We start from the raw sequence: 24,359 nt of genomic DNA, 5'->3' as shown, positions 1-24,359 counted from the left end.
GATTCCAGTTATTCTGTTTGAAGAGGCTCAGACCGCTTACCCTTCAAACCCCACCCATAAGCAAATAGTTCTATACCTCTGTTGTAATGTAGTTTAAATGCTATTTTCCATATCAAGATAAACAGCAGAACTACACAAACCCAGAACACAGCCACTAAGGCTGGGAATACATTTTTTTTTTCCCCTCAAACGAGACATTCACCTTACTCCTAAAACAGGTTAAAAATGACTGCAATCAAGTCTAGCAGAAGGACATCTGTTGAAGGTTACCATGCCATGAGGTTAAGAGGTTAGTAGCCATCAAGGTTGCAGAAAGAGCTAATGACGTTTGATGTAACACAGGAACAACCAATTGTGCTCAAGTGATCCTTTTTGCTAACAGACTTGTCTGCCTTGGCCTGCCTCCACGTCCATGGAATAGAGCTGATCAGAAGCTGTTTTTAAAACAGGCGCAATCGCAAAGAGAAGACTTCATTTAACGAGCTGTGTTTGCTTTGATATTTTTAGAAGAGCTGAAGAAAGCATCGCTCCATTAATGGAAATTTTAGCACATCTCTAAGCTCAGAAGCTAGCAAAAAAAAACAAGGCAGAGATACACGCATAGCCAGACTCAAGAGAAGTGCTGAGGCTGCCCATTCCCACACTACCCATTTGCTTTCGTGCTCACCCGGTCCTGGACACCTGCCACAGTGCGGTTTGCATGGCGTAGGGAGTACGTCAGCCTGTGGATGCCATCACTTGTCTCTCCATTCCCATAGAAGCCAACAGCAATTCCAGCACTGCAGAGGAAAAAAAAATGCAAGACAGGGTACAGTTCAAGCTAAAGGGCAGCAATGTAACACGCTGCTTACCTCTACCAGGTAAATCACATTAGTTCTTGCATAGTCACATCAGAGACTTTGACAGAAGGGGATGCTGCATCCCCTCTTTGTGCCTCCACAAAGAGCAGCTGGAGGCAGTCACGCTCCCCAGCGACCACATACAAAAAAATCCCCTGTAAATATCTGTGTGCACTTACCATGCAGCCAATAACTGCCTATACAGCACATGTGACAAACCACCCCTTCTCAGTAAGTACATTTTATTTGTGGTCAATCTGTTAAAGAACCATTAGAGAGCCCAGCCCTAAACATGGGCAAGTAGAAATCCAGCTAGTCAAGGTGCCCTTCAGTGGCTCCTGCAAGAGAAATGGGTGCTACCATTGCTATGCCACCAAACCCAAGCCTTCTCAGGACATGAAATACAGATTATTTCATTATATTTTTAAGGGAAGAACATATAGAGCTTGCAGTAACTACTTGTCCACAATGGTGGATCTTCGAGATCCATTTTCTGTGTCTTTTCCACAGCCTGACAGTAGATGTTCAGACTTATTTCTTAATTTATCTTCCCATCAGAAGCATTTGTATTGTATTGATTTATATAATTGGGAAGCAAAGCTTAATAACTTACTTGGCCAAAAAGCTTATTTATTTTTCAGCAAGTGAATTTCAAGCTCGTGGACAATTCAACTCCAGCTGTTTAGCAAATTACCACCTATCAGCTGATTTGCTGTAACTGTCCACACACATTAGTCCACCCTAATTATGGAGTAAACCATATTAGCTTAAACCTCACTTACAGGAAGAAGATCCTGTGGATGAGTTACAACCAGGCAAGTCAGCAATACCTTTTTATTAAGGCATCACTGCAGGAACTCACCATTCCCCAAGCCCTTTTTTGCCCCTTAATAACAGAGAAAGAAAGAACTCGTGAAGGGATCATACAACTAAACTCAGGGCTAAGTCAATCACGGCACCAATTTCCTGTTCTTATCTCACATTTGGCTTCAGAATATTCAGATTCTTTTCTGGGATGGTTCTCAAGACACTAAGATTGGGCTACAAGAAAGGAAGGCAGTGGTGGTGCGGAGGGTGGAGGACAGGTTTTGTGTTGTGGTTTTTTGTTGCTGCTGTTTTGTATAAATTAAAGATTTCCTGGATTAAACAGTTTCTTCACAACAAGTTTGTGTTATGGCACAGCACTCACAGGGCTGGTTTGAAGGAGATAAACAAGAAGAAGGAAGCAAGTGAGACAACAGCTTTCAGGGTAAGCACAGTGCCTTTATTTTGACAGGAAGGGTCACCAGCACCACCACCATCCAGATGGGAAATGCACCCACACAGTCCAGGGTGGGCTCTGCCTGGCTGACAGTCACTTGCCTAGCTTTGCTCTGGAACACACAGCCTGCAGTCCAAACCACTGCTTCAGCTGTCACTCCTCTCCTGCAGGAACACAGCACCCAGCTTTCCCGCCCATGCCTCGTTTCCCCCCCCCTTAATATTTGGTGTTAATACAAGAATGGAGTCTTTCTTCACAAACACCTTCCCTCAAATATTTTCATAATGCCAATGATGCCAATAATGAAAGAGAAAAGTTTTCCGCCCTGCTCCCTGGTGGCAACTTTATATTGCAGGTGATGGGGATTAAGAAAACAAAAACAACAACAACAAAAAAAAGAAACCAACACTCCCTGTCTGCTGAAAAATAATGTAGATTCTGAAATATGTCCATGTTTAGGATAAGGCAACTCAGCACCTCATCACTGCGATTACAAACTTGTAACTTGAATTTCCCTAGCTTTGTATCAGAGCCAACAAACTCAGACAAATCTGCTGTCCAGAGCAGCACAAAACTTTAGCAGCTGCTTTTACAACCAAACAAAACTTGGGACATTCCTGACACTGAATATGCAGATTCAGACCCTTTAAATTGTAAGCAATCTTATTCATCCTGTTCCAGTTACTAGAATGCTATTCTTTCAGCACAGGCTGAACCCCGCTCCTCGGCTCTTGGTATTCCAGCACAGCAGCACAGTTTGGTGGAAGAGGCTCAGAAGCAGCACGCTGCAGTCATTTTGCCCATAACACCATGATACAGGTAGGTACCTCAGCCAGTGTGGTCAAATGTGCTCAGCATGCAGTGCTACCATCACAGGAACTGACTGGAGACTCTGCCAAAGCAGAGGCAGTGCTGCCCAGCAGCCATCCTCACAGGCTTTCTGCCCAGCCCTGCGTTACCAACTTCAGCCGCCCACAGCCAGCTAGTCACAGGCATGACTCCTATAAGGCAGCAAGACAGCAACAGGAATTGGGGATAAAAGGCGTTTAATTCAAGTAACAAATTCCCCTGGACACGCATGTGATATGTTCACTTGAGTCTACATGCAAGATTAATTACCACATTACAGCCCAGCAAAAGCCAGCTCTGCCCTCACACTGTGCTAGGAAAAGCCAGGCAATGGGAGAACTGCTGCTATTTAGCTTTCTGTAAGTATCTGGCCTCACCTACATCCAACAGTTGTTTCAAATCCCTGCCTACACACACACACAGGTAAAAGCTACTATTGTTTAAAGCAGATTTAAGGATTTGCACTCGTTTTTAACTATATTTTTATTTGATTAAAAAGAAACAGGGGCTCTCTTTCATCGGAGCTCAGTCTTTTAAAGTAAAAACAGATATACTTATTGTGACCCAACAGCATAAGCCCTTGAGGCCAAGACAGATCACGTGTTTCCATACACAAACCCTGGAAGGTTCTGCAGCCTCAGCTATAGCAGATACCATTCACATGACAAAATCATCGCCCAATGCCTGCATTTCTGTCATGCAGCTTGGATACGAGACCAACAATCCTGAATGACAAAGCTTTTTTTCCACCCTAGCACCCTCCAGATGATACGACTCCAACACATTTTCAACACTTGCATAAGAAAGTCACCTCTGCTGCTGCTATTGCCGTTCCTGTTGCACTCATCTCCCCAGCACGCACATCACCTCCCCATTCTTCACCATCCCACCCCCAGTTCTTCCTCCCAGACTTGAGTCAGTCCCATGCTCCTTCCAGCACCCCTACCTCTCTCTGCCTTCCTTCTCAACAGTGTCTTTTAAATAAGAATCTGAAAATCCATCCACCAAGCTTTTAATGGGTCATTTAATGAATAGCTCCTGCTGCTTGGCTTGCTCATTTCACTAAGTTTTAGGAAACCTGTACACATTAATATGAGAACAATGTGCATTTCTGAGATGAACACTCTCATTCCTATTGCCTATGCACTGTAACAGTTCTTTAAAGGGTTAAGTGATGAGAGAGAACAGCAGCAGGCTGTGACTTTAATTCATACAGAGACAACAGTATGATTTCAATTACTGCATGTTGCAGCACTTCAGTACTGCTTTACAGCAAGGCCCAAGAAATTCAAGTCTGCAGAAAAAAAACCCAAGCATTTCCCTCTCTTTTCCTGAAAAGCTCACAGCAGAATTTCCCTGAGGACACAGCCTTCCTATTATTTGCATGCAAGAGTTGTGTGAGCTTAGGACATGCCATAATAAAGAGACAAGAAAAAGAAATCAACTGCAATTCCAAATTACTTTGCAATGTCACCCACAAAAAAAATGTTTTATGGATTACAAAAGGTATATATGAACAGCAGAGCATTAATCTGACAGGGAGAACATATTCGTGCCTGCTGCTGTAGAGATCTTCCAGTCGTAACACACGCTGCACACAGAGAAAACCCCTGTGGATGTTCAATCACCAGTCTGAGAAGATGAGCACTAGCCATTCATATCACATCCTTAGAAATGAATAATCTAACTACACCAAGTCAGCTTTAATTACAGGAACTTCATAAGGAGAGCCCTTTTTAGACTTCATGTTCTCAGGAGGAATGTTAATTTGTCTGTCTAATTACCACCTTGCACTTTAGCACCAAGGGAAAGTGCTATTACTGGCACTTGAGAAAGCAAGATTTTGCCACCTATTTGTACCCATTTCTTTTAGGTATTCTCTCCAGGAAGCTTCCTACCTGCCTTCAGAGCAGAGCTTCCTTCTGGGAGCATTACTGTGACCTACAGGTACTTGAGGATGAGATGATTTATATGAGATGACAACTCCCCATACACAGAAGCTGATGGAAATTACTAAGGACTAGAAATGAACTCAGTTCTCAAGGAATAATCTAGGCAAGTCCATCCTGCAGCTTTGTGGTTCAAGCAATTGGGAAGACTCACTAGGGAGACAGTTTGCTGCAGAACTCCAGTTAACTAGTTCTGTCTTCCTGCTGGCTCAGCATTCCCCCCTTTGCTCAGCAGGAAATAGAGAGTCATTAGAAAACGGTGATGCACAGTGATGCAGTATTCAGAAGGATTCACAAACAGCCCTCAGGGATCACCCACAACTTAGATAAGCATGTATTAGGCATGGCTGGGCTCAAACAGAGTTAACTAGTTTTCAGCTAGGAAGCCAACAATCCACTTCATGGAACTTGAACAGACCAGCCTGCCTGGATCCTCCGACTGCTTGAGCATCCAAGCTACCTTTGTTCACTTGCAAACAGCCATACAAGCTGCCTCCCAGGTCAGCCTGCTGCCACAGACAGGTGTTCAGGAGAGCCTTATTCCCACTCACTGGAACGTCACAGCATCTGCTGGTTAGGCAGCTCTGCTGTGTGTCATGCACAGCCAGGACAGGATATGTCCAGTTGGCTGATCTTTGACTCTTGGTATTTAACTGGGACTTCCCACTAGCACAGAATAGATTCCATGCTTGTTGGGAGCTGTTTTTGCACCCCAGACAGACACTGAGTGCAGACAGCCCAAAGTCATCAGTTCAAGAGCACTGTCATGTCCAGCTGCTGGGAGAGGGGCAGAACACAGAGCTCAGTCCCACAGGAGAGCAGCAGCACTCAGGCAGCACTTTTAGCTCCCACAGGTGGCATTACCCTGCTATCACAAAACAAACCAACGTCAGTGGGGAACTTTTATAAAACAAAATGGACTAAAACAAGTATTCATGCAATATCACCACAGATTCCAGTAGAATCTTAATTTTTAGGATACTCCTGGATTTAATACTTGCTAAAACAAACAGTACACCAAGGATGTAAACCAATTGGTTAGATTTAAAGCGAGCCTAAAATGCTTCCCAGCTTGCGGCCATGACTGGGAATCGCATCAGTCTCACCAGAATTTAAATGCCAACCTTCCAACTTTAAATTGTCCCACGCACAAATCTGGGAGATATGCAGAATTCCTCCTTTTCAACCTTGCCTACAATGAAAAACAAACAGAACTACCACACTGCAGCAGCTGTCTTGGACACAAATGCTGCATAACAATAGCTAACAAGTGCCTGTAACAGCAACACCACTATAAATAGCATCAGTTAGAGCTATAAAATCTATAGCTATAGAGCTAGAGTAAGAAAGGGTTAGAACCACAGAGCTTTCAGTGGATTGGAATGGATGCAGTTGAAGCTCTTGAGATCACTAAAAATAAAGGTGACTGAAGTTGAGATTTCTTCTTTATGACTTGTTCTCTAGTTTGTCTTTCTATTCCAGGCACTTTCTTGCAGTCAGCAGAGCACAGGAGAATGAGCTCCGTGCAAAGGCAGCATTATTTGTTAATGCATGAGGTCTCCAAATCACTGAGCCCTGGACTTTATAGGCAAATCCATCCACAGCTTGCTAAACTCACAACACAGTGATATCAATGCTCTGTTCCAGTATGACAGGGGTTTTCTAGTCTCTCAAATATACCTTGAAAGAGTAAATAGAGAAGTCCATTAGTAGCCCTCAAAAAGCTAAGCATGGCCTTCAAGGAACATGCTTGCTTCCATAAAGGTGGGTCTAGAACGTGATCTATTAGCAATTATAGTGAGCCATGAGATGACAAAAAAGCAAGCTTATCATTGTTATCTCCTTTATGCAAAGGGGAAAATCAGACCACCTGAAACCTTGGGTAAGAGCAGCTGATGCTTGGAATCAGCAAAACAAAAAAAAACAACAAGAAAACCACTCCAAACCTCAGCACTCAGTGCAAATGTCCATGGATCCCAGAGAACTCACCCTACTCAAGTCCAAATAAATTAAATCCAAAGTTCTTTCCTGACATTTGCATGCATGTTCCCGCTTTCAGATGTCCCACCATTGTCTTTCTGGGAGATGGGAACTACATCTTTGTTGACCAAAAACCAGAGTGTCAAACAAACTCTCTTCTAACGTCTTCCGCGCGTGCTCTCCACTAGCTCCTTAACTCTCCTGTTTTCAGCAACCTCTTTTCACCTCACTTCCAAAAGTTCCCGTTGTTCAGTCACAACATGAAGCACTGCTGACACTGGCAGCATCACCAACAACCACTGCACGTTGCTGTAGATGAAATGCAGCAATGCCTTACACAGATTCCACCTGCATGTCCACGTCCAGTCAAAAACTAACACCCCCAGACCCAAAAGAACTATCCGTGCCTCTTTCTTCATAATCCACTTTCCCCATAGTCGTTCTTTGTGGACACCCCACCTAGACCTGACAATTCCTTGAACTTTGGACCCATTCAACTTAAGCGTTAAGCCCCCAAGGAGATAGTGCCTCTGATTTACCACTTGCACAGAATCAAAGAACAGGACATTAGCTATTCCTTTTCACGCTGCTGAAATCATTGGGCACTTCAGCAAGTGGTATAGTGGAAGAAAATACTTTAAAACACACAAATACAGAGGGGAAAAAGAAATGACCAACAATTACTAACTACAGGCAAGCACACCACATGAAAACAGCATGCAGGATGTCCTGCACCATGGAAGAGAAGCATCCCTCCCAGCCTTACCTGCACACCAGGGTCGCGATGATGACACACCATGCTGTACAGCAGCAGTCGGCATTCAAGTGTTCTTCGCTCTTTCGGTGGCGGCAGCAGAGCCAGAAGGAGTAGAACAAGAGGAAGAGCAGGTCCAGAGCCAGGCAGGAGAGCGCAATGCCACCCAGCAGCAGCAGAGCCTGCAGGAAACAAAACCCATCATTACCTACAGCCGCCATCATTGCCCACAGTGCAGGCTGCAAGCAGAGCCCAGAGGCCTCAGCAGAGATGCAGTGCTAAAGGCCGACTCTGGAAACCAGTTGTTGGGTAGGGGTTTCTGCTTTGTTTTCAGAAGCCATAAACAGGAGACATGCAGCCTCACTTCCTCCTCCTGCCTCTACTCAGTGACACCACATCCTGCCTTCGAACCACAAGGAGCTGAGCCATTTTGTCCAACCCGGTCTGCAAACAGTCAAAGTCAATCAGGGATGGTTTCCTCTTTGCTCCAGATCAGAGGTCAGCAGATTTAGAGAGAGGAAAAAAAAATAAATAAACAGTTCAGCCAGCTGCCTCTATCTGTACAGTCCTTTAATCCTCATGAATAAATATGCAGGGCTCTTCATTAGAAATCCAAGTGCATGAGTAGGTCTGAAAGGGGGTGGAATTTATTATACATGAGATAGAATTAAAAAGAAAAAAAGAATGCCCATGCAACTCTTCTATTCTAGATAGGCCTAGAATAAATGCTAAACCCTCTATCTACCACCCATCCACTTACAAATATACAGTAAAACTAATGCGGGTGCTACAGACACAGCAGCTCAAAGTAATCACAAGCTGAGGTACCGTCACACCTATTTCTATTCAGATGTTCCCTGGGAGGAAAGGAAAGCCTTAAGTGGTTAACTCCATTCCAATTGTTTTGTATTCAGAAAATCCTGGCCCAAATGCCAAAATGCAAAACTGCTTCGTTGAATAAAAAGCGAAATCAGTTCTAACACCAAATCCAGTCACCCTGTCTCATGTGAATGAATGAATGAATGAAATTAAGGATGTTATTTCATGTAGAAGAGTTTGAGGGCAAACCTTGCACAGCGGTGACAAACACCAACAAACTGTATAGTTAAAGCCCCAAGTTTCATCACTGCCCTAACATGAGAAAGGCAGGCACAGATCTGTATCAGCAAATGTAACACAAAAGTTTAGGCATTTTTAATTAGCATCTCTTTTCCTCCTTAGGAATGCCACACTTGCAGTAAGATTCTCAACAATGTTTATGAGTACTTCTAAACCAGACTGGTAACAAGTTCCTCTTCAAAAAGTTCTTCTTTCCCTTCCTTCCCCCCCAGCTCGCTCTGTAGGTACTCCCAGCTGAGTTATTATCTTGGCAAGCTACATGAGCCACACAACACTGGAACATACTTCCCAGCCAAGCCAACATCAGTGTTTACAGCTGTAGTGCCCATCAACCATTCATAATGAGATTCACACTCATTAGGGCTGTCTGCTGCATCACAGATATTCCATGTTGTACCGTGCTGCTTGCCTTTGCAGCCCAAAGGAACCAACCCAAAGCTCAGCAGCCGTGCCAGGGATGCAGAGCACCTACAGGTGCAGCTTTCCCAAACTAAACAGCTGAAACTCCGTCCTCCTATAGGAACTGACCCTGGGTTTTTTTTTTTTTTGAGAAAGAGAGAGAAAGAAGTGGGGGTGGAAGGGAAAAAGCACAATCCCCCTTTCCCATGATTACGCCAGATGGTGCGCGCTGTTCGAGTTCCTGAGCAGAGAGAGGCCTTCGAGAGGGAAGCTGCCTTCAGAGACCCAAAGTTCTCCCACTTCTGAAGGCCTGCCATGCACAAGCACTCAATACTAAATTAACCAACACATTCGGCGTACCAAAGCTCCTTGGGGACATTGGTTGTTTTTTAAACACTTCAGGCTGCTGTAGCGCCAAGCTTTCCTGCACTGCATGCCTGCACTTCTTCGCTCACACCCTCAGCCCTCCCGCATGCACCAGCAGGCACTGCTGCTGGAAAGCAGAGCTCACCAAAAAGCTTCTCCCACAGACTCTTTATCAGCAAAAAAAAAAATAAAAATAAAAATCACTGCAGCTCCAGATGTGGAGGAACAGATCCCTTCAAATGGGGGAAGAAAAAACCAAACACCTAAAAAGACTGCTATGCACCAAGCAACCTGAAGTCCTCACTTTGAAGAGACGCTTTAACGTGTGCTGAATGTAAGCATTTAGCCAAAAGGACTTGGCTGGCCAGTGCACCAAGATCTGCATTTCATTTTCCAGAGAATATTTGTTTTCCATTAATGGATATGTGCCATGACAACAAGTGAAATCATCCAGCAGAGCAGTTATTAATCTTTCTGACTGATGAGTCAGTTTAAGACCCAGAGACTGGCTGGCAGTGAAAGCCTGGTTGCAACCACAGATATGCCTGTGCCTGCTTCTCAGGATTAAATAACAGTATTTAAAAAGGGAGGTTGAGGTTGGATAAGCCCTCAGACATTTTATCCTACAACACTAGATCTGGGACTCGGTTATCCAAGGCCACATTATCCCAAGTAAATGTAAAGTTATGCACTGGGCCTTTTGCCACAAAAGAGCATCAATTTGTCTTTGAACATTTGCTGAACTATCAGAACCTTTATCGCAAATGATGCATGAACTGCCCTTACAGGAAAACGAAGACAACTTGGAGGAGCAACATTTTACCACTGTGCTGACACTAATGGCAGAAGTGGAGACAGAGCAGTCCCTGAAAATGAGTGTAAATCCAAGTGGTATCAGCCAGGATGGCAGGAGACAAAGTGTTCAGAAGCTCTTTCAAAATAAAAGTACATGGGGAAGTAACCAAGAGCAGCACTGTTAGGTTGGAAAGGCGCTGTGAAACCTGAACGCTCTTGGTCTTGTGCAGGAACGTGCTCAGCAGCCTCCTGCAGTGTTAACAGCCTTCCTCAGCTCTGACTGGCTGCCAGGGTTCATAGCATTCACCCTTTCAATATGGATAAGAAGCCAAAAGGGGCAGAAAACATCTAGGCTCCCTTGCAGAGAGGCACCATCACAGTAGGAAATACAGGGCACGGCGAGAAGCTCCCCCCACAGAAACACCCTCGTACTGATGAGCTCCATTGAGCCAGGAGCTAGCGCACTGCACTAGGGTACCTTCAGGTGCCAATACTGCACCCCGAGGACATACATGCTGACTGGCCTTAAGTGCAGCACAATTCAAAGCCTCCAGGACCACAGCTTCTGTTCCTGCAGTCAGATTCAACCAACATGCAGCCCTGTCTATTGGATGATAAATGTCCACACAAAACAGCTGTTTGCAGCTCTCTCCAACCACAAGTTCCCAACTGCGATCTACATCATTACATACATGAATGTCTCTCTCATCTTCCTGGTCCTGGTAGGCTAATTTCTGCCCCTGAAATTGCACTTCAGGGACGGATACTCCATTACATCCTCCCCAGCAGGAAGTGTCCTCACATAAGAAATTGCCATCGCAAATGCAGTCAAGAAAGGGAATATCAATCTGCACAACAGAAATGGACTATACAAGGCACATCTGAGTACATTTCCTAATAGAGGGAAGCTCAAAATAAAGATAAAGCGCTACAAAACAGGAGGTGAGTGTTGGACCGCACTCACAGGAGTGTCAAGATCTAACATTGCCAGAAGAGCTGCTGGTTCATCACCTGACTACAGAGGAGTGATGGCTGAGGGAGTCCTCCCATCTCCACCTCTCCCTGCCACAAAGGTTACTTGGCACTATAAATCCTGGCACCACCACAGGGTTAGAAAGTCAATCCTGAATAAGCACATGGATTATTTTGAATCAGTGTGTATTAACCAAAGTTTTACTCATTTCAACCTATCCAGCTTCCAATTACCTCATGTTCTTGACCTGAACTATATTAGCAGCAGCGTGGCATAGTGAACAACTATTCACATGGAAGAGGCGATAGTTATTTCTGGATAGTATTGCTATTTTATTGCTAGTCATAAAGTCCACTCAAACCTCAAGAAGAAACTTGAGACCAAAGCTGAAAGCCCTCAGGTGGTTCCCAAAAATCATGCCATTTTCCTTTTAATCTTGCATCAATACTTTAAAAATTATTTCCTCTTAAACTTTGCAATTCCAACCCACAGGACAAAATAGGAAATCCAACAGCTACAGCTTTTGAGCATCTCAACAACAGGGCTGTATTAATCATTGCCAGATTGAAAACCCTTTTATAGTTCTACCTTAAAGCTAGCATTTGCCAAAAGAAAGCTTTCCACTCAATCTGTAACTAACGTTCCTTCTGGATTTCCATGCAGTGACTTAAGATTGTGATAATAAAACAGACAGAAGAGGTTAAAAGAGTGTGGGAAGAGAAAAACGTTCACCCAGAAGAACAAATGAAGCAAACTGGGCTGCTGCCAAAGCAGCACTCATCTCTATTTATTCCATGAAGGACGGAAGTCTTCTTAAGCAAGAAAAGAAACTTCTGCAGGATAGCATCATGCCCACACTCCTTCCTACTCCTTTTTTGCAGACCTTAGGGCACCTGAAGAGCTTACGTGCTCATAGATAATTACGTCCTACTCAACCAAACTCTGTGTAATGCTGGCAACAGGAGCAACACATTTTGACCCCTCATCAGCTTGTTCTGAATGTGCTGCTGTGAGTCCAGAGACTTGACTTTCATTCCGTACCCCTTCTGATGGAAAGCGTTGTATGTGGCGTCCACTGAGGTTCATCCCACGGCCTCTAGAGAAGGGGAAACACAGCCAACCATGTATCAGTGAATCTAATTAGGAAGGGGGGAGGGGGGCAGTGATGGACATGGAAGCCACTACTGATCTCAGTACTAAACCATCCCTATCTCCTCCGCCTGGGGAACAGGCCTTCCCAGGCCAATTACTGCATTCAACACAGTGGAGAGCCAGGCTGGGCAGGAAACGTGCTGAGGAAGAGCCTTTTCCCACGGTACTGGGATGTATTCTCCTTCATTAGGGATCCCTTGGCAGAGAAGAAGAGCACCATGGAAACAGAGGACAGGTTCTGCTGTCTTATCTCCTTATACAGACATCTCCCAGGGAAAGCACGCTGTACAGAAGCGCAGAACATTACGGATAGATATATTAACAGCAAGTCCACACTGGAGTAGCAATATAGGCCAACACTTCCCCTTTGGCTTTTTTGGCTACTGGCTTTCCTTTCTGGGAAAAAAAAGGAAAAATGCCAAGGATTATGTCATGCTTCTTTATTTTTATTTTTAAATCACCTGAGGACAATACACCAGGCTAAAACAGATCCGCAGTTGAAACATCTAGCATGACTAGATAGCTCAAATCTATTCAAACACAGGCTGTTTTCCTCTGTCCTGAGAAACAACCTGCACAGGTAAGGGCATTCTGGAGTTAATTGGAATTAGAGCTGTGAACTAAAGCCACGTTAATTACAAATGAGCGTTCACACAGGGATTTACTGTAGTTTAACTAGAATGGCCTTAATTCAATGCAGTTTAATTCACTTTAGTGCATTTAAAGTGGTTTAACTAATCTGCTTTGAATTTATTCCTCCAGTTAATTCAGATTAAATTCTCAAGTGCTCTTGTACAGGCAACAACTGAGAACAAGGCTAGGTTGATTAAAAATTTATCACCATTTCCTCCATACTAACATTCTGACCTCTTACTTCATAATTAAAGACTTTCCATGTTGCCTTTATATTTGGTCCAACTCGCAGAAGTCAGCAACGCCAAAGCCAAAAAGGCCCTTCAGAAACAGTGTTTGTTGCAATAACCAGCACGCATTGCAGTCTGCAGCTTGGTTGAGAGCTGTGGTTTAACAGTTTGTAGTGCAGGTGCATACAGACACCTCAGCTCCCATGGGTTACATGGTGGCAGGTGCTAGAATTCAACACAGCATCTCCCCTCACAAACCAAAGAGAGATGGAGAGCAATAAGTAGAAAAGATTTGCTTAACAATGGCGTTGGATTTTTTTCCTGCCCACGAATGCAGATCTAATCCATGCTAATCAGCAGTGAACGCTGGCATTCTAGTCGGTTGAAGTCAAATAACAATCCTTTTATTCCCTTAGCTGTTACCAACTCAGCAATCTCCATCTTACACAACAGCAAGGAACCATTCCCAGAGGTAAGGGGGTCCTCCAAACTGGATGTTCTTATCCTTAGTTTCTTCATAATGCTGGCTGAAAGCCTCTCTGCACTACAGTGATGAAAAGAATGAGACACTCTCACCAAATTCAGTTTCCACTGACAGGTCCCCACAGACTAAATCTTTATTAAATGAGGCTTAGCTCAGAACTGGCAGCTTGTCAAATGAGCATTCTCGCTGAAAAGGCGGATTTCCTTCCTGGGGATTCTGCAGATTCCCTTGCAGGGCTCAAAAAAAAGAAAAAAAAGGCATGGATGCATTGGTGTTCAATGCAAGTCTTTGCCCCAAATCCCAGACCAGCAAAATGCGTAAGGAACCCCTTTGGGAACTTCAGCTTTAGAAGTTTATTTTTTCCTATCATTCCCAGCTGGATGAAGTTGAGCCTACTAGCTTTGTTTAAAGACAAAGATCAAATAAATATTGGGAAGGTGAAGGGCTCCAAGGGGAGCACTGGAAGAGTTCAAAGGGTCTCTCCTGCACAGCTGATGCACACACTTGTCCAGCTCGCCCATGCCAAAGCTGCACAATTCCACCACTGCTCCTTTCCCACACGGGATGAGCTCACACCATCCTGCCCAACAGTGGTCCCCATACTCAGTCTTTCAAAAGCAACTTCATTTCCTTGCTTAGAAAGCTGTATCATCCATTAAAGTCTTAAAATCCAATCTCCTCACAAGGTAATTTTCCAGTAAAGTGGATAATGGAAAGAAACCCTGTGCTATAAAGGCGGTATGAATTTAATGCTTCTCAAACTCAGGGATAAGCAAGTACTGCCTGCATTACCTGGCTCAAGCCCAAGTGCTGTATAAATTCCCATGCCAAGACAATTCCCCATCCCCAGCCCTGCTGCGGGAGCTGGGCTCCACTCTCTCTTGCTTGGAACTCCCCAAAGGCGAGATGCAGCACTGCCAAGCTGCCTGTTGCACGCAGCCACGGGCTGGGGTTTGCTTGCACAGCTCAGCACGTGACCTTAGCAGCACTGGTATATTTTAAAAAAGGCAGGAAATGCTTAGGCCTGAAGCCCAGTGACTTAATCCAATTTCCCCCCTTTTTCCCTTCCCCCTTCTACAACGTGGGCTCTCAGACAATGCATTTCATTTAGAGGGGAAAAATCTCATACGTGCCTACCCTTGCTCACTAGCAAGCAAAGTGTTTGGACACCATGTTTGCTACCTGTCTATGCTGACCATACATAGGCAACACCAGTCTCAAGGATTTCCTTTCATGCCCCCCCATCTGTAAGGCATTTGTATTCTATTGCAGGTTACCAGCTCTCTTTAACTGCTGCTGTTTCTTACGAGATACAGTTTGAAACCCAAGTATTCATACAGCTCCTGTGAATTGCAAGAGCTCTGCCTACATTTTGGTAAAGACAGTTGCATGCACCCCCTTTTGCTAAGACTAAGACTCAAAGCCTGTTCTTTCCAGGATTGAATCGGGAATGACATAGCAGCTGGTATAAATTAAAAGCCATATTTAGGATCACAGCACAGTACCATTTGGCCCGCTTACTTCTCTCTTAAAACAGCTAAGCAAATCAGAGAGCATCAGCCACCAGTGCTCAAACACCCAGCCCTCAGCTAGGATTTCCCAAGCAGGAGCAGCCCAGCAACTACCACACAGCAGTCAGACAGCAACCAGCTCTGATAAAGGCTTACACACACTTTTTCTGTTTGGAAGTGGAAATGCAAAGCACTGGGGAAGGACAGTGGAAATGAGAACCACCCCTAAGCAGAACAGAAAATAAAAAAAACACTTATCTCAGCTGTGGAAACTTCACCCAACAGAACACCAACCCATCAGTGGGATAAGTTCATCCCACCATCACGGACAGCAGTTTCCAAAGGTGTGACAGCTGTAGATAACATGGTTGCTTCATCATCATTCCACATCACTTTTCATTTGCTGGGTTGTTGCCTTCAGAGGTTTGACATCACATCATACACACCATTTACAAAGTTTTAGGAAAAACTTGAACAAATAGCATATACATCCAGCTGCATACAGAGCATGCACAGACATACAGCACAAGCATTCTTCCTTTCATACAGTGCTGGCATCCTCTCCATGCATCTCGTGATTTGCAAACATATTCAAGCAGGGAAAAACAGATCAAGTGTGGCCACTTCCTAACTACCCCAAGAGTTAAAATAAAAGCACTGACTTTCCAAATTTCCCCCCAAAGTTTCCATATGAAGGAAGTTCATTTTAATAGATTTTTTTTATTATTATTATTATTTAAAAACAGCTGCTCTTGGACTGAAGCAGTTATAGAAAGTCAGTCAGGTTGCCTTCCATACTTTTCCACTGTTGGACCCTGCAGGGCATCCCATCCTCTCAGGGACATCACTAGAAGTCCTCCACCTCCAAATCATTTCAGTGGGGATGGAACCAGGATTTCATAAAGCCCACTAATGGGACACAAACAGGTAAAGAAGCTCACTCACTGTGGGGAGAAGTGATGCCATAGGGGCAAAAAAAATAAAGCAGCTGCACTACCTTTGTTTTCAAGTAATGTGTGTAAATAGCATATTCCAGCATCCAACCAGATGAGCTCATTTTTAAGGAGACTGCCCAGGGTAGAGCGGTGGTTTTGTGGCAAGGCTCAGAACTGATCTGCAAAGAACACCGAGCACTTTTTAATTGGAAGCAATGAATTTGTACTCCTTGCAATCAGAGGGATTGTAGAAGCGTTCCAACCGTACCGCAGGAACGCAAGAACTATGTAGGAACCCAAGAGAGACGAAAATATTTAAGACAAACATAGATAACGTGATCACTGCTGTGCCAGCAGGGTAGTGTTCCTCAATCATTTGCAGAATGATATCTTGCCCAGAAAATTGTGCATGGCAGCACCTCTGCAGGCACCATTTTAATCCCATTTATGTTTTAGTGCTGGTTCTTTTTTTCCTCCCCCATACATTCATTGCTGCACACAGTAAACTCAACCATATCAACATTTCCACCGTCTTAAGCCTTTCAATAAAGTCCCAAACCATTGTGCTATTGCTAGCTGTCCTTATAACATAATTCCTACATGAAGCCAGTTTTAAGGCAGCACACTGGCCACGAAGAGGAGCCATGAAGGATTGGACATGGCAGTCTCCCATGGGGCTGGAGATTTCTTCTATGAGCTGGGAGGGATGCAGACCTGAGCTGACATCACTGAACAAACACCACCAACATGCAGACTGGCAGTGATAATGGCTGCACTTCTCACCCTAAATTCACTCCAAAACTTTCTCTTCAAAAGACTACAGCACTGGAGTTAAAAGGAAAAAAATTAAGAGGAAATCTCTTCCCTCAGCATAAGCAGTGCATTTTACTCCCCCAAGAGAAATTCAATTCATGTCCAGGAAGCATTTACACACTGTGCCTTCCTTGGTTTTGTTTGTGGGTTGTTTTTTTTTTGTTGTTGTTGTTGTTTTCCCCCTTTTATTAAAGGAGGAAAAAAAAAACCTCTCAAAAAAACCCTCCAGGACAAAGACAACCAATATTCACTATTGGGAACCTTCAAACCCAGGAACAAAAAATACCACAGAGAGACTAAGAGAGGAAGCAGATCAAAAAAACCTCCACGCCAGCCAAGACCCACCGCAGTCACAGCTGGAGCCTTTGCTCCTGCACCACTGACACGGCCAGCCGCCCCATTAACCACTTCTCTGCAGCCTGTGCAGGGGAAGCACAGTGCAAAGAAAGGCCTCATGCAGGCTCCTCGCCAGCACTGAGAAGGGATGAGGGCCTCTGGTAGCTGTGCTGAAGAGAAAGGCTATTTGAGCAGTGATGCTTTCTTCACGGCTTTGTGCTGTGAAGCAGCGTGGAGCTGCAGATGGTGCACTCAGCAACTGGGTGCAGAATGATGCTGCTGCCTTGAGAGCAGTATTCTGGCAAGTGGTCTGCAAGTCCAGCTCTGCCACACCACTGCTCACAGAATGGCCCAGGTTGGAAAGGACCTCAAGGATCATGAATCTTCAACCCCCTGCCATAGGCAGGGCCACCAACCTCCCCCCTTAATACTAATACACTGTTGTGCTACGAACAGTGGACCACGAACAGTGGGCCAGTCCTTCTTCAATTCATATCCCAAACACCATTCCTGAGAACAGGGCAAGAATAAGCGTGCATACAGATTGAGAAACCGTGCAGTTACAAGTGAAATCTGGTGCCATCAAATGAATTACAGAGGGCATCTCACTTGGCAGCTTCAGATATCAGCATCTCTTCGCTGTTTCTCCATTTTCCAATGGTATCGGGGAGGAGAGGGGAAATGGTTCCCTCTCAACTCAGCAAAGCCAGGCTTCTATCACATACTTAGGGACCAGTGTGTCTCACTTAACTTCCTTCCTTCACCACCAAGTCCTGGGAAAATGTAAAGATGGTCAAATAAGTTGCTGCACCAGTAGTTCCAGCAGTTAGTAGAAGTTATTTGCACCACTTTGTCCTACAGGATTTCTTGTTAGCTGGTTTCCCCAACAGATGCATCATTGACACTAGAAATCAAAGTGCTTTGAAGGTAAGCTAGTACACTCTCCTTCAGAGATCCTCCCATCCTGCTCACCAGACAGCATTGCTCCCAGACCTCAGGTCCTGCAGCACAGGCATTCATTCATTCATTCATTCTTCTCAACTGCATTTTGAGATTGATTTTACAGGAGAGTTCCCAGAGCTCTTATGGAGGTTCTGCCCACGCTGATGTCATGGTTATATTTAAAGAAGGAATCCCACTAAAGTGGTTTATAACATGCTCTGGCAGGACAGTGTAGACAGAACTAAATCCTATTAAGCTACTTAGGTTGCTTTCCCCTCCTAAAGTCATTTGTCAGATGCTGGCCCTGCACACAGCAACCTACCAGCCTCAGACCAGCTTACCAAGAGCCACGCTGAAAACACCAAACCAAAGAAGCAAATCCAGACACCACACAAACAAGAAATTGGGGCAGTGCGCTGCTCCAGTAACCTCCTGGGATCCCAGAGGGTGGAGGAAGCTGCTGGTTAGCTTCTCATTACAGTTTGGAGTCTACTCACATACCACTGGACTTTATTAGTGAAAATAAAATGACTTTATATGCTGCTCTTGACACGAGTCAATACTTTTTTGAAAGAGTTATATGGAGAGTACCTGAATGGAAGGTATACCTTATAAACAGAGATCACACTAATGGGGAGTGGGGGAGAACTGGGAGATGAAGCGCCATTCAACCTTAACTTGGCACTCCAGGGAAAAGGGGAAAGCAGCATTCAGAGCTGTCTGGTCTGCTTTCCCTGTAACTTAACTACAGGCGCCACTGAGTCCTAAAAGATTAATTCCCATAAATGTTAAATGCACATATTTAAGGCTCCAGTTTTACAGTGTTCACTCCACTAGGTCAAACACGTCACTGCTACAGAATTGCAGAGAGAAACCTCGATTTCATGGGTCCCATAAAGCAGCAGAGAACAATAGGCTGGAAGAGACCTCTGGAGGTCACTGTAGTCCAACCTGCTGCTAAAAGTAGGGCTGATTTCATAGATGGATGAAGCTGATCTGAGCCTTGTCCAGGCAAGTTTCAAGTGTCTTGAAGGCTTGGCTTTCCAACCCTTCCCTCAGGCCCTGCTACAGCACCATGGAAAAACTGTAAGCCACCACAGCCAGGTGCCATTCCCCAATGTAACTCCTGGCCACTGCCCCATCATTGAATCACAGAATGGCCTGGGTTGGAAAGGACCACAATGATCATCTAGTTTCAACCCCCTGCCGTGTGCAGGGTCACCAACCAGCAGCCCAGGCTGCCCAGAGCCACATCCAGCCTGGCCTTGAATGCCTCCAGGGATGCGGCATCCACAGCCTCCTTGGGCAACCTGTTCCAACGCCTCACCATCCTCCTAATGCTTCACCATCTTCTCACCATGCACCCTGGAGAACAGTTTGACCCTGTCTTCTCCTAGCTCTCCTTCAAGTATGAGAAAGCTGCTATGGATCCAGCCCTGTGCCGTTACCTCCTCTCCAGCTGGAAGGTCCCAAGACCTCCAGCCACCGCAGTGGGCTTCCTCAGTCAGCACCTCTCCTGGAAATCATCTCGCAGTTATACAGAATGCCTCGCCGGCGGAGAGCATCTGCAAACAAAATGGCTGATGACCCCATTTTAGGGCTATTTTCAGCTTGTTTGCCTCCAGCTGCGTGACCTAGCCCACCTGACACGGTCACGAAGCACCAGAAGGTGACAGCTCTCCCCCCACGCACCGCTGAGTGGAGGCGGTCGCTCTGTGGGTGTGATAAATGCAGTCAGCTCCATCCGAGACCAAACGGGAGACTCAACAGCACGAACGCTCAAAACAACAACACGAGGCAGCAGAGGGGGATGGAAAGGAGAGGTAGAGGGAAGGAGACAAGAAGCAGCGGAGGAGATGCACGCTTCAGACTGGAAGAAAGGCACCTCAGGAGTTATCTGGCGAGCTGAGCGCACCGATGCTCATGCTCAGCATTCTCCCAGAGCTGTACAGCAACGAGCCTGGGGCTGGAATGCTGCCAGTCCACAGCAGAGCGTGACAGGCACAAGCACCGACTGCCTCAGCGCTGCACGCATCGATCACTGCCCCCAGCAGAGGTCAATCAGGGAGAGACAGCAAAGCAGCAGCACCTCGAGAAGAGAAGGGCAGGCAGGGTCTGTGCAGGGTAACCACACCACAGTAAGGTAACCCTAGGTTCTGCTTCATTCCATGGCTCAGTGGGAAGAAACTGCAGGCATAGGCATGGGGTGAGATGTGCATCATTGCTGGTGTCTGGCAGGTCGGAGCGGTGCTGGCACCCAGAAGGTGTTAATACTTCTCAAAAGCAGCACGAGCATCAGTGCTGTGCTTGTAGGTGTTGCACTCCATTAACTTAAGAAAGCAAAGGAGAAAAGAGTCACAACAGGAAAGCAAACCAATCTTGGCTTCTCCACAGAAAAGGGTCTGGTACCACAGTCTAAGACCATGCTGACATTTACAAAATAAAAGACAATAAAGAAAGAGAAAAAAAAAGAAAAAGAAATACAGCACCTTCCCCACACACTTCCTTTCCAGAGAAAAGTACAGAACCATTTAAAAAAAATTTAGGGACCAAGAGTACAATTTCATTTGAAAGTCTGTCGCATCTTTTGTTAGCTCCTTTGAGCTCAGTACAACCAAATGAAGTGTGGAGACATTTGATAAGCAGACAGCTAAATATTAGATTTCTTGGTTATTTAAAGCTTTAGCAAAAAAAGGTTTACAGTCATTTACAGGAGCACTGCTCTCTGGCTTGGAAATTGCTGTTATTTCTGCATCAGCTTGCTTTTACTGCCACAGAAAAGAGGTACAAAGCACAGTTTCCATGAGTGGGATCTCCCCGCAAAGTATTGCTTTCCACATTTACATGCAGCCGTATAGCAATGCGTTGGAGATTATTCTGCCCTTTCTCCACCACCACTGCTGGATGTTGGGCAAGAGAAGATGCCCAGGACACAGCATAGGCAGTTCTGGCAGTGCTGCCTCACCCCCACACACACTGGTGCAGCCCCACAGCTGTAGGCAGCATAGCTGCCTCTAAACCTTAGCAGTCGTCCATCCTGGGTGAGGATGCACATAGCAGGGGGGTTGAAACTAGATGATCACTGTGGTCCTTTTCAAGCCCAGGCCATTCTATGATCCTAAGAAAAGAGGTATTGAGGTTTTCCTCTCATCTTACAAGAGGCTGTAAAATCTTCACATCCTCAAATGGAAGTCTGACTGACATCAACTTCACAAATATTGAGGCTGTTATTTAAGTAGGCTATCCAGAATTGTTATCTATCAAATCTGACCTGCTGAAGAAACAAAGCACAGCAAATGACTCCAACCTAACAAGCATACCTATTTTTGTTTTTGTGCTTGGTGATCAAAGGTTTTCCCATAATCCCAAGATCTAAGACCACTTTGGTAACAGCCACAACAGAAAAAAAACCTCCTGTTTCAGGACAGACTGAAGCCTGTCCTACAGTAATGCAAACATCACGTTCAGGAAACAAATCCCAAACAGCCCATGTATTTGTAAGACCATCTTGTAACAGCAAGAATGCTGAACATGCAGCTAAAGCCAAGGCAACCTCACAGCTGACCATAACTGACCTCACAAGCACCACCTCTGGGATACAAAGAGAGCTCTCCCTCAAAAGCCCGCTCACCTCACTGACAGTCATGGTGCTTTTCATAATCTTGTCCACAAATTCAATCAAGCTCCAGATACAATCTAATCGAGTTGGACAAGCTGGCCCAGAGGAACTGTCTTTTTAAGTCCTTTAAATGGGAGGTCAGCTCAAAACAAGCTCTGATGTCCTAGGACTCCAGCAGCTGTATTTCATATCATTCATTGCTGTAGGAACCAAAGACCCCTTCAGCTGCCCAGGCTATCACTCCAGTGGAGCATTTGATCTCCAGACAACAAGTTAGGTTTAGCCTTCCCTCCTTGTTGTCACATCCCTAGCGATTTGTCCTGCACCAAGGAGAGCTGTTGTGCTGGGAGAAAGCTGCTACCCAAGGAATTCCATTAAAGCGATTCCTCAAGTTCAAATTTCCTCCTGGAAAACATAACCATCCCCAAGAACTACTGCTAATCTGAAGTTACTCTCATTCCAAAGTAAGTAAAAAGCACCCACTGATTGTCAGTACTGTTTGTGCTTAGGAAGAGCTCATTCATTTTTAAGACATGTTCATTACTTCAATGTGTACTTAAGAAATTTCCTCCTTTAGAGAAAAAAATACTCCCACAATGGTTAAATAGGGGAAAAAGTCAATTTATATTTCATTTTGGGCTAAAGCATTTAAAAGCATCAATGTACCTTATGATCTTTAAGATAACACAACTCTCGAGTATTGACACGTATATTGATACTGCAAGAACAGACTATTCAAGGGCTCTGAGGTTCTGAAGTTAAATTGAAATTTCATCTACGGAGCCCAGGAATAGCAGCATAATTTTTAACTGCCACAGAGCAACGTGACTGGAGATGAAGCATGTCCATCTGTATACCCCAGGCACTGGCTGGGATACACACAGATTAAGGCACATCTCTCTATGCAAGTGGGTAGGGGGGGAATTTTTGTTTCCATATAAAGCTTTGAGTCATAAAATACCACTTCTTCCCAAAGGGCTTCCATAGATAACAAAACAGTGAATGCTCCCACATGCCAAACCCATAGCATTTCAAAACCAGCTATTCCCAAGCTGCCATACAGATAAACAGAACTAACAAGCTTCCTGCCAGCAAGACACTCCCCACCTTCCTCTTGTTCAGCATGTGCAGCTCAGCTCGTTTCCGATGTCAGCTCCAGCAGGAAGAGCTATTTCAGCTAGAGCACAGAAATAAGATGCCCAGAGCCCCCGACATACTGGCTCTGCATTGCATTCAAAAAGCACTTAGAAAAAGGGCTACTGATGAAAGGAAGGGTGCCGTTATCTCCAACACACCAAACATTCTGAAAGGATGTCCCCTCCCACACACTTCAATGTATGAAGTTCAGTTCCTTCCTTTTTCTTGTTAAGTAAAATCTTCATAAAACAAAATAAGCTGTTTATTGTTTTGACTGCATACCCAGCCAGCTCCCATATAAAATATTCCTGCCCCATCTGCACTCCAGGTTGGTCCCTGATGACTATCTCCAATACTTTAGGTATCAATATTTCTTCCTGGAAACTGAGCTCTAGGGAGAATGAAGAAGTGAAGAAGCTTGAGCACATTTATCAGCCTTGACAGTTTCTCTCTGCATGCAGCACTGGAAAACAATTTCACTGATAAATGGATGGGCTGTAGCTGGTCACACAGCCCTGTATCTTGCTTTCAACCTCATTACTCTTTAGAAGAGGTGCACCTTAGCAAAGGGCTTCAAAACACAGACAGACTCACAGCAGGGAAACGTGTAGGGAAGGTGGGGGCTGTTGCTGTGTTTCAGACACGCAGCTGAATCCCAGGGAGCTAGAGATAGCCATCATTGGTATTCTTGCTCATCCAGCTGCAGAATGATATCACAGCACTACCTCAGACCTTCAGTGTTAGCACCACATGGCTCTGTGTGATTTCACATCATCTCTGTAGCCATTGGTATGGAGGTGCGCACACAATGAGAGCATCAAATCCCACATAATCCATTGCAGGGGGAAATAAAAATATATAAATCAAGTGCTCAAATGGCAGCCAGAACAGCTCAAGAGCATTAAAGTAAGGGAGAATAAGGTCTTTAAGGGGAGAAAGAAGCAAGGGGAGAAAAAGAAGGGTGTGCTGGTTCATTTAACAGCAACATCCCCTGCTCAGCTACAATTCCACAGCCACGAAATAACCAGAAATTAAGCATTATCACAAGCCCCTTGTCACTGGTGGTGCAATGGTTTGTTCTATCAACTTTCCAAGCCCTGCATTGTTTCCAACTCCATACGAGAAAGAAGTCATAAAGAGTAGGAAGCAGCTAATCTATAACCTAAACCCAGAAGTGCATTTTTCCTCCATGAAAAAACCACCACTGAAGTTTAGAAAAAGCTATAGGACCACAAGAAGAGAGAGTCAGCCAGGAACCTTCGATCTGGCTCCAGAATTCTGCT

The 24,359-nt window shown here is 44.9% G+C and overlaps 1 protein-coding gene across 8 annotated transcripts in view; it reads right to left on the bottom strand.

The window, feature by feature from the left end:
- TTYH3 (tweety family member 3) overlaps positions 1-24,359 on the bottom strand; it is a 75,514-nt gene that overhangs the window by 33,818 nt on the left and 17,337 nt on the right. For all 8 annotated transcript variants that reach the window (XR_007379957.1, XR_007379953.1, XR_007379954.1 and 5 more), the window contains exons 2-3: positions 7,645-7,814; positions 668-779 (exon numbers count right to left, since the gene is read on the bottom strand). Coding sequence is in view for 3 of the 8 variants with exons in the window: in XM_048961162.1 (XP_048817119.1) it covers positions 668-779; positions 7,645-7,814 (282 nt within the window). In the remaining 5 variants the exon portion in view is untranslated. The remainder of the gene's footprint in view (positions 1-667; positions 780-7,644; positions 7,815-24,359) is intronic.

The sequence above is a fragment of the Lagopus muta genome, chromosome 15, assembly GCF_023343835.1.
Source record: "Lagopus muta isolate bLagMut1 chromosome 15, bLagMut1 primary, whole genome shotgun sequence".
NCBI lineage: Eukaryota > Metazoa > Chordata > Aves > Galliformes > Phasianidae > Lagopus > Lagopus muta.
This window is presented reverse-complemented; position numbering and strand designations above follow the sequence as displayed.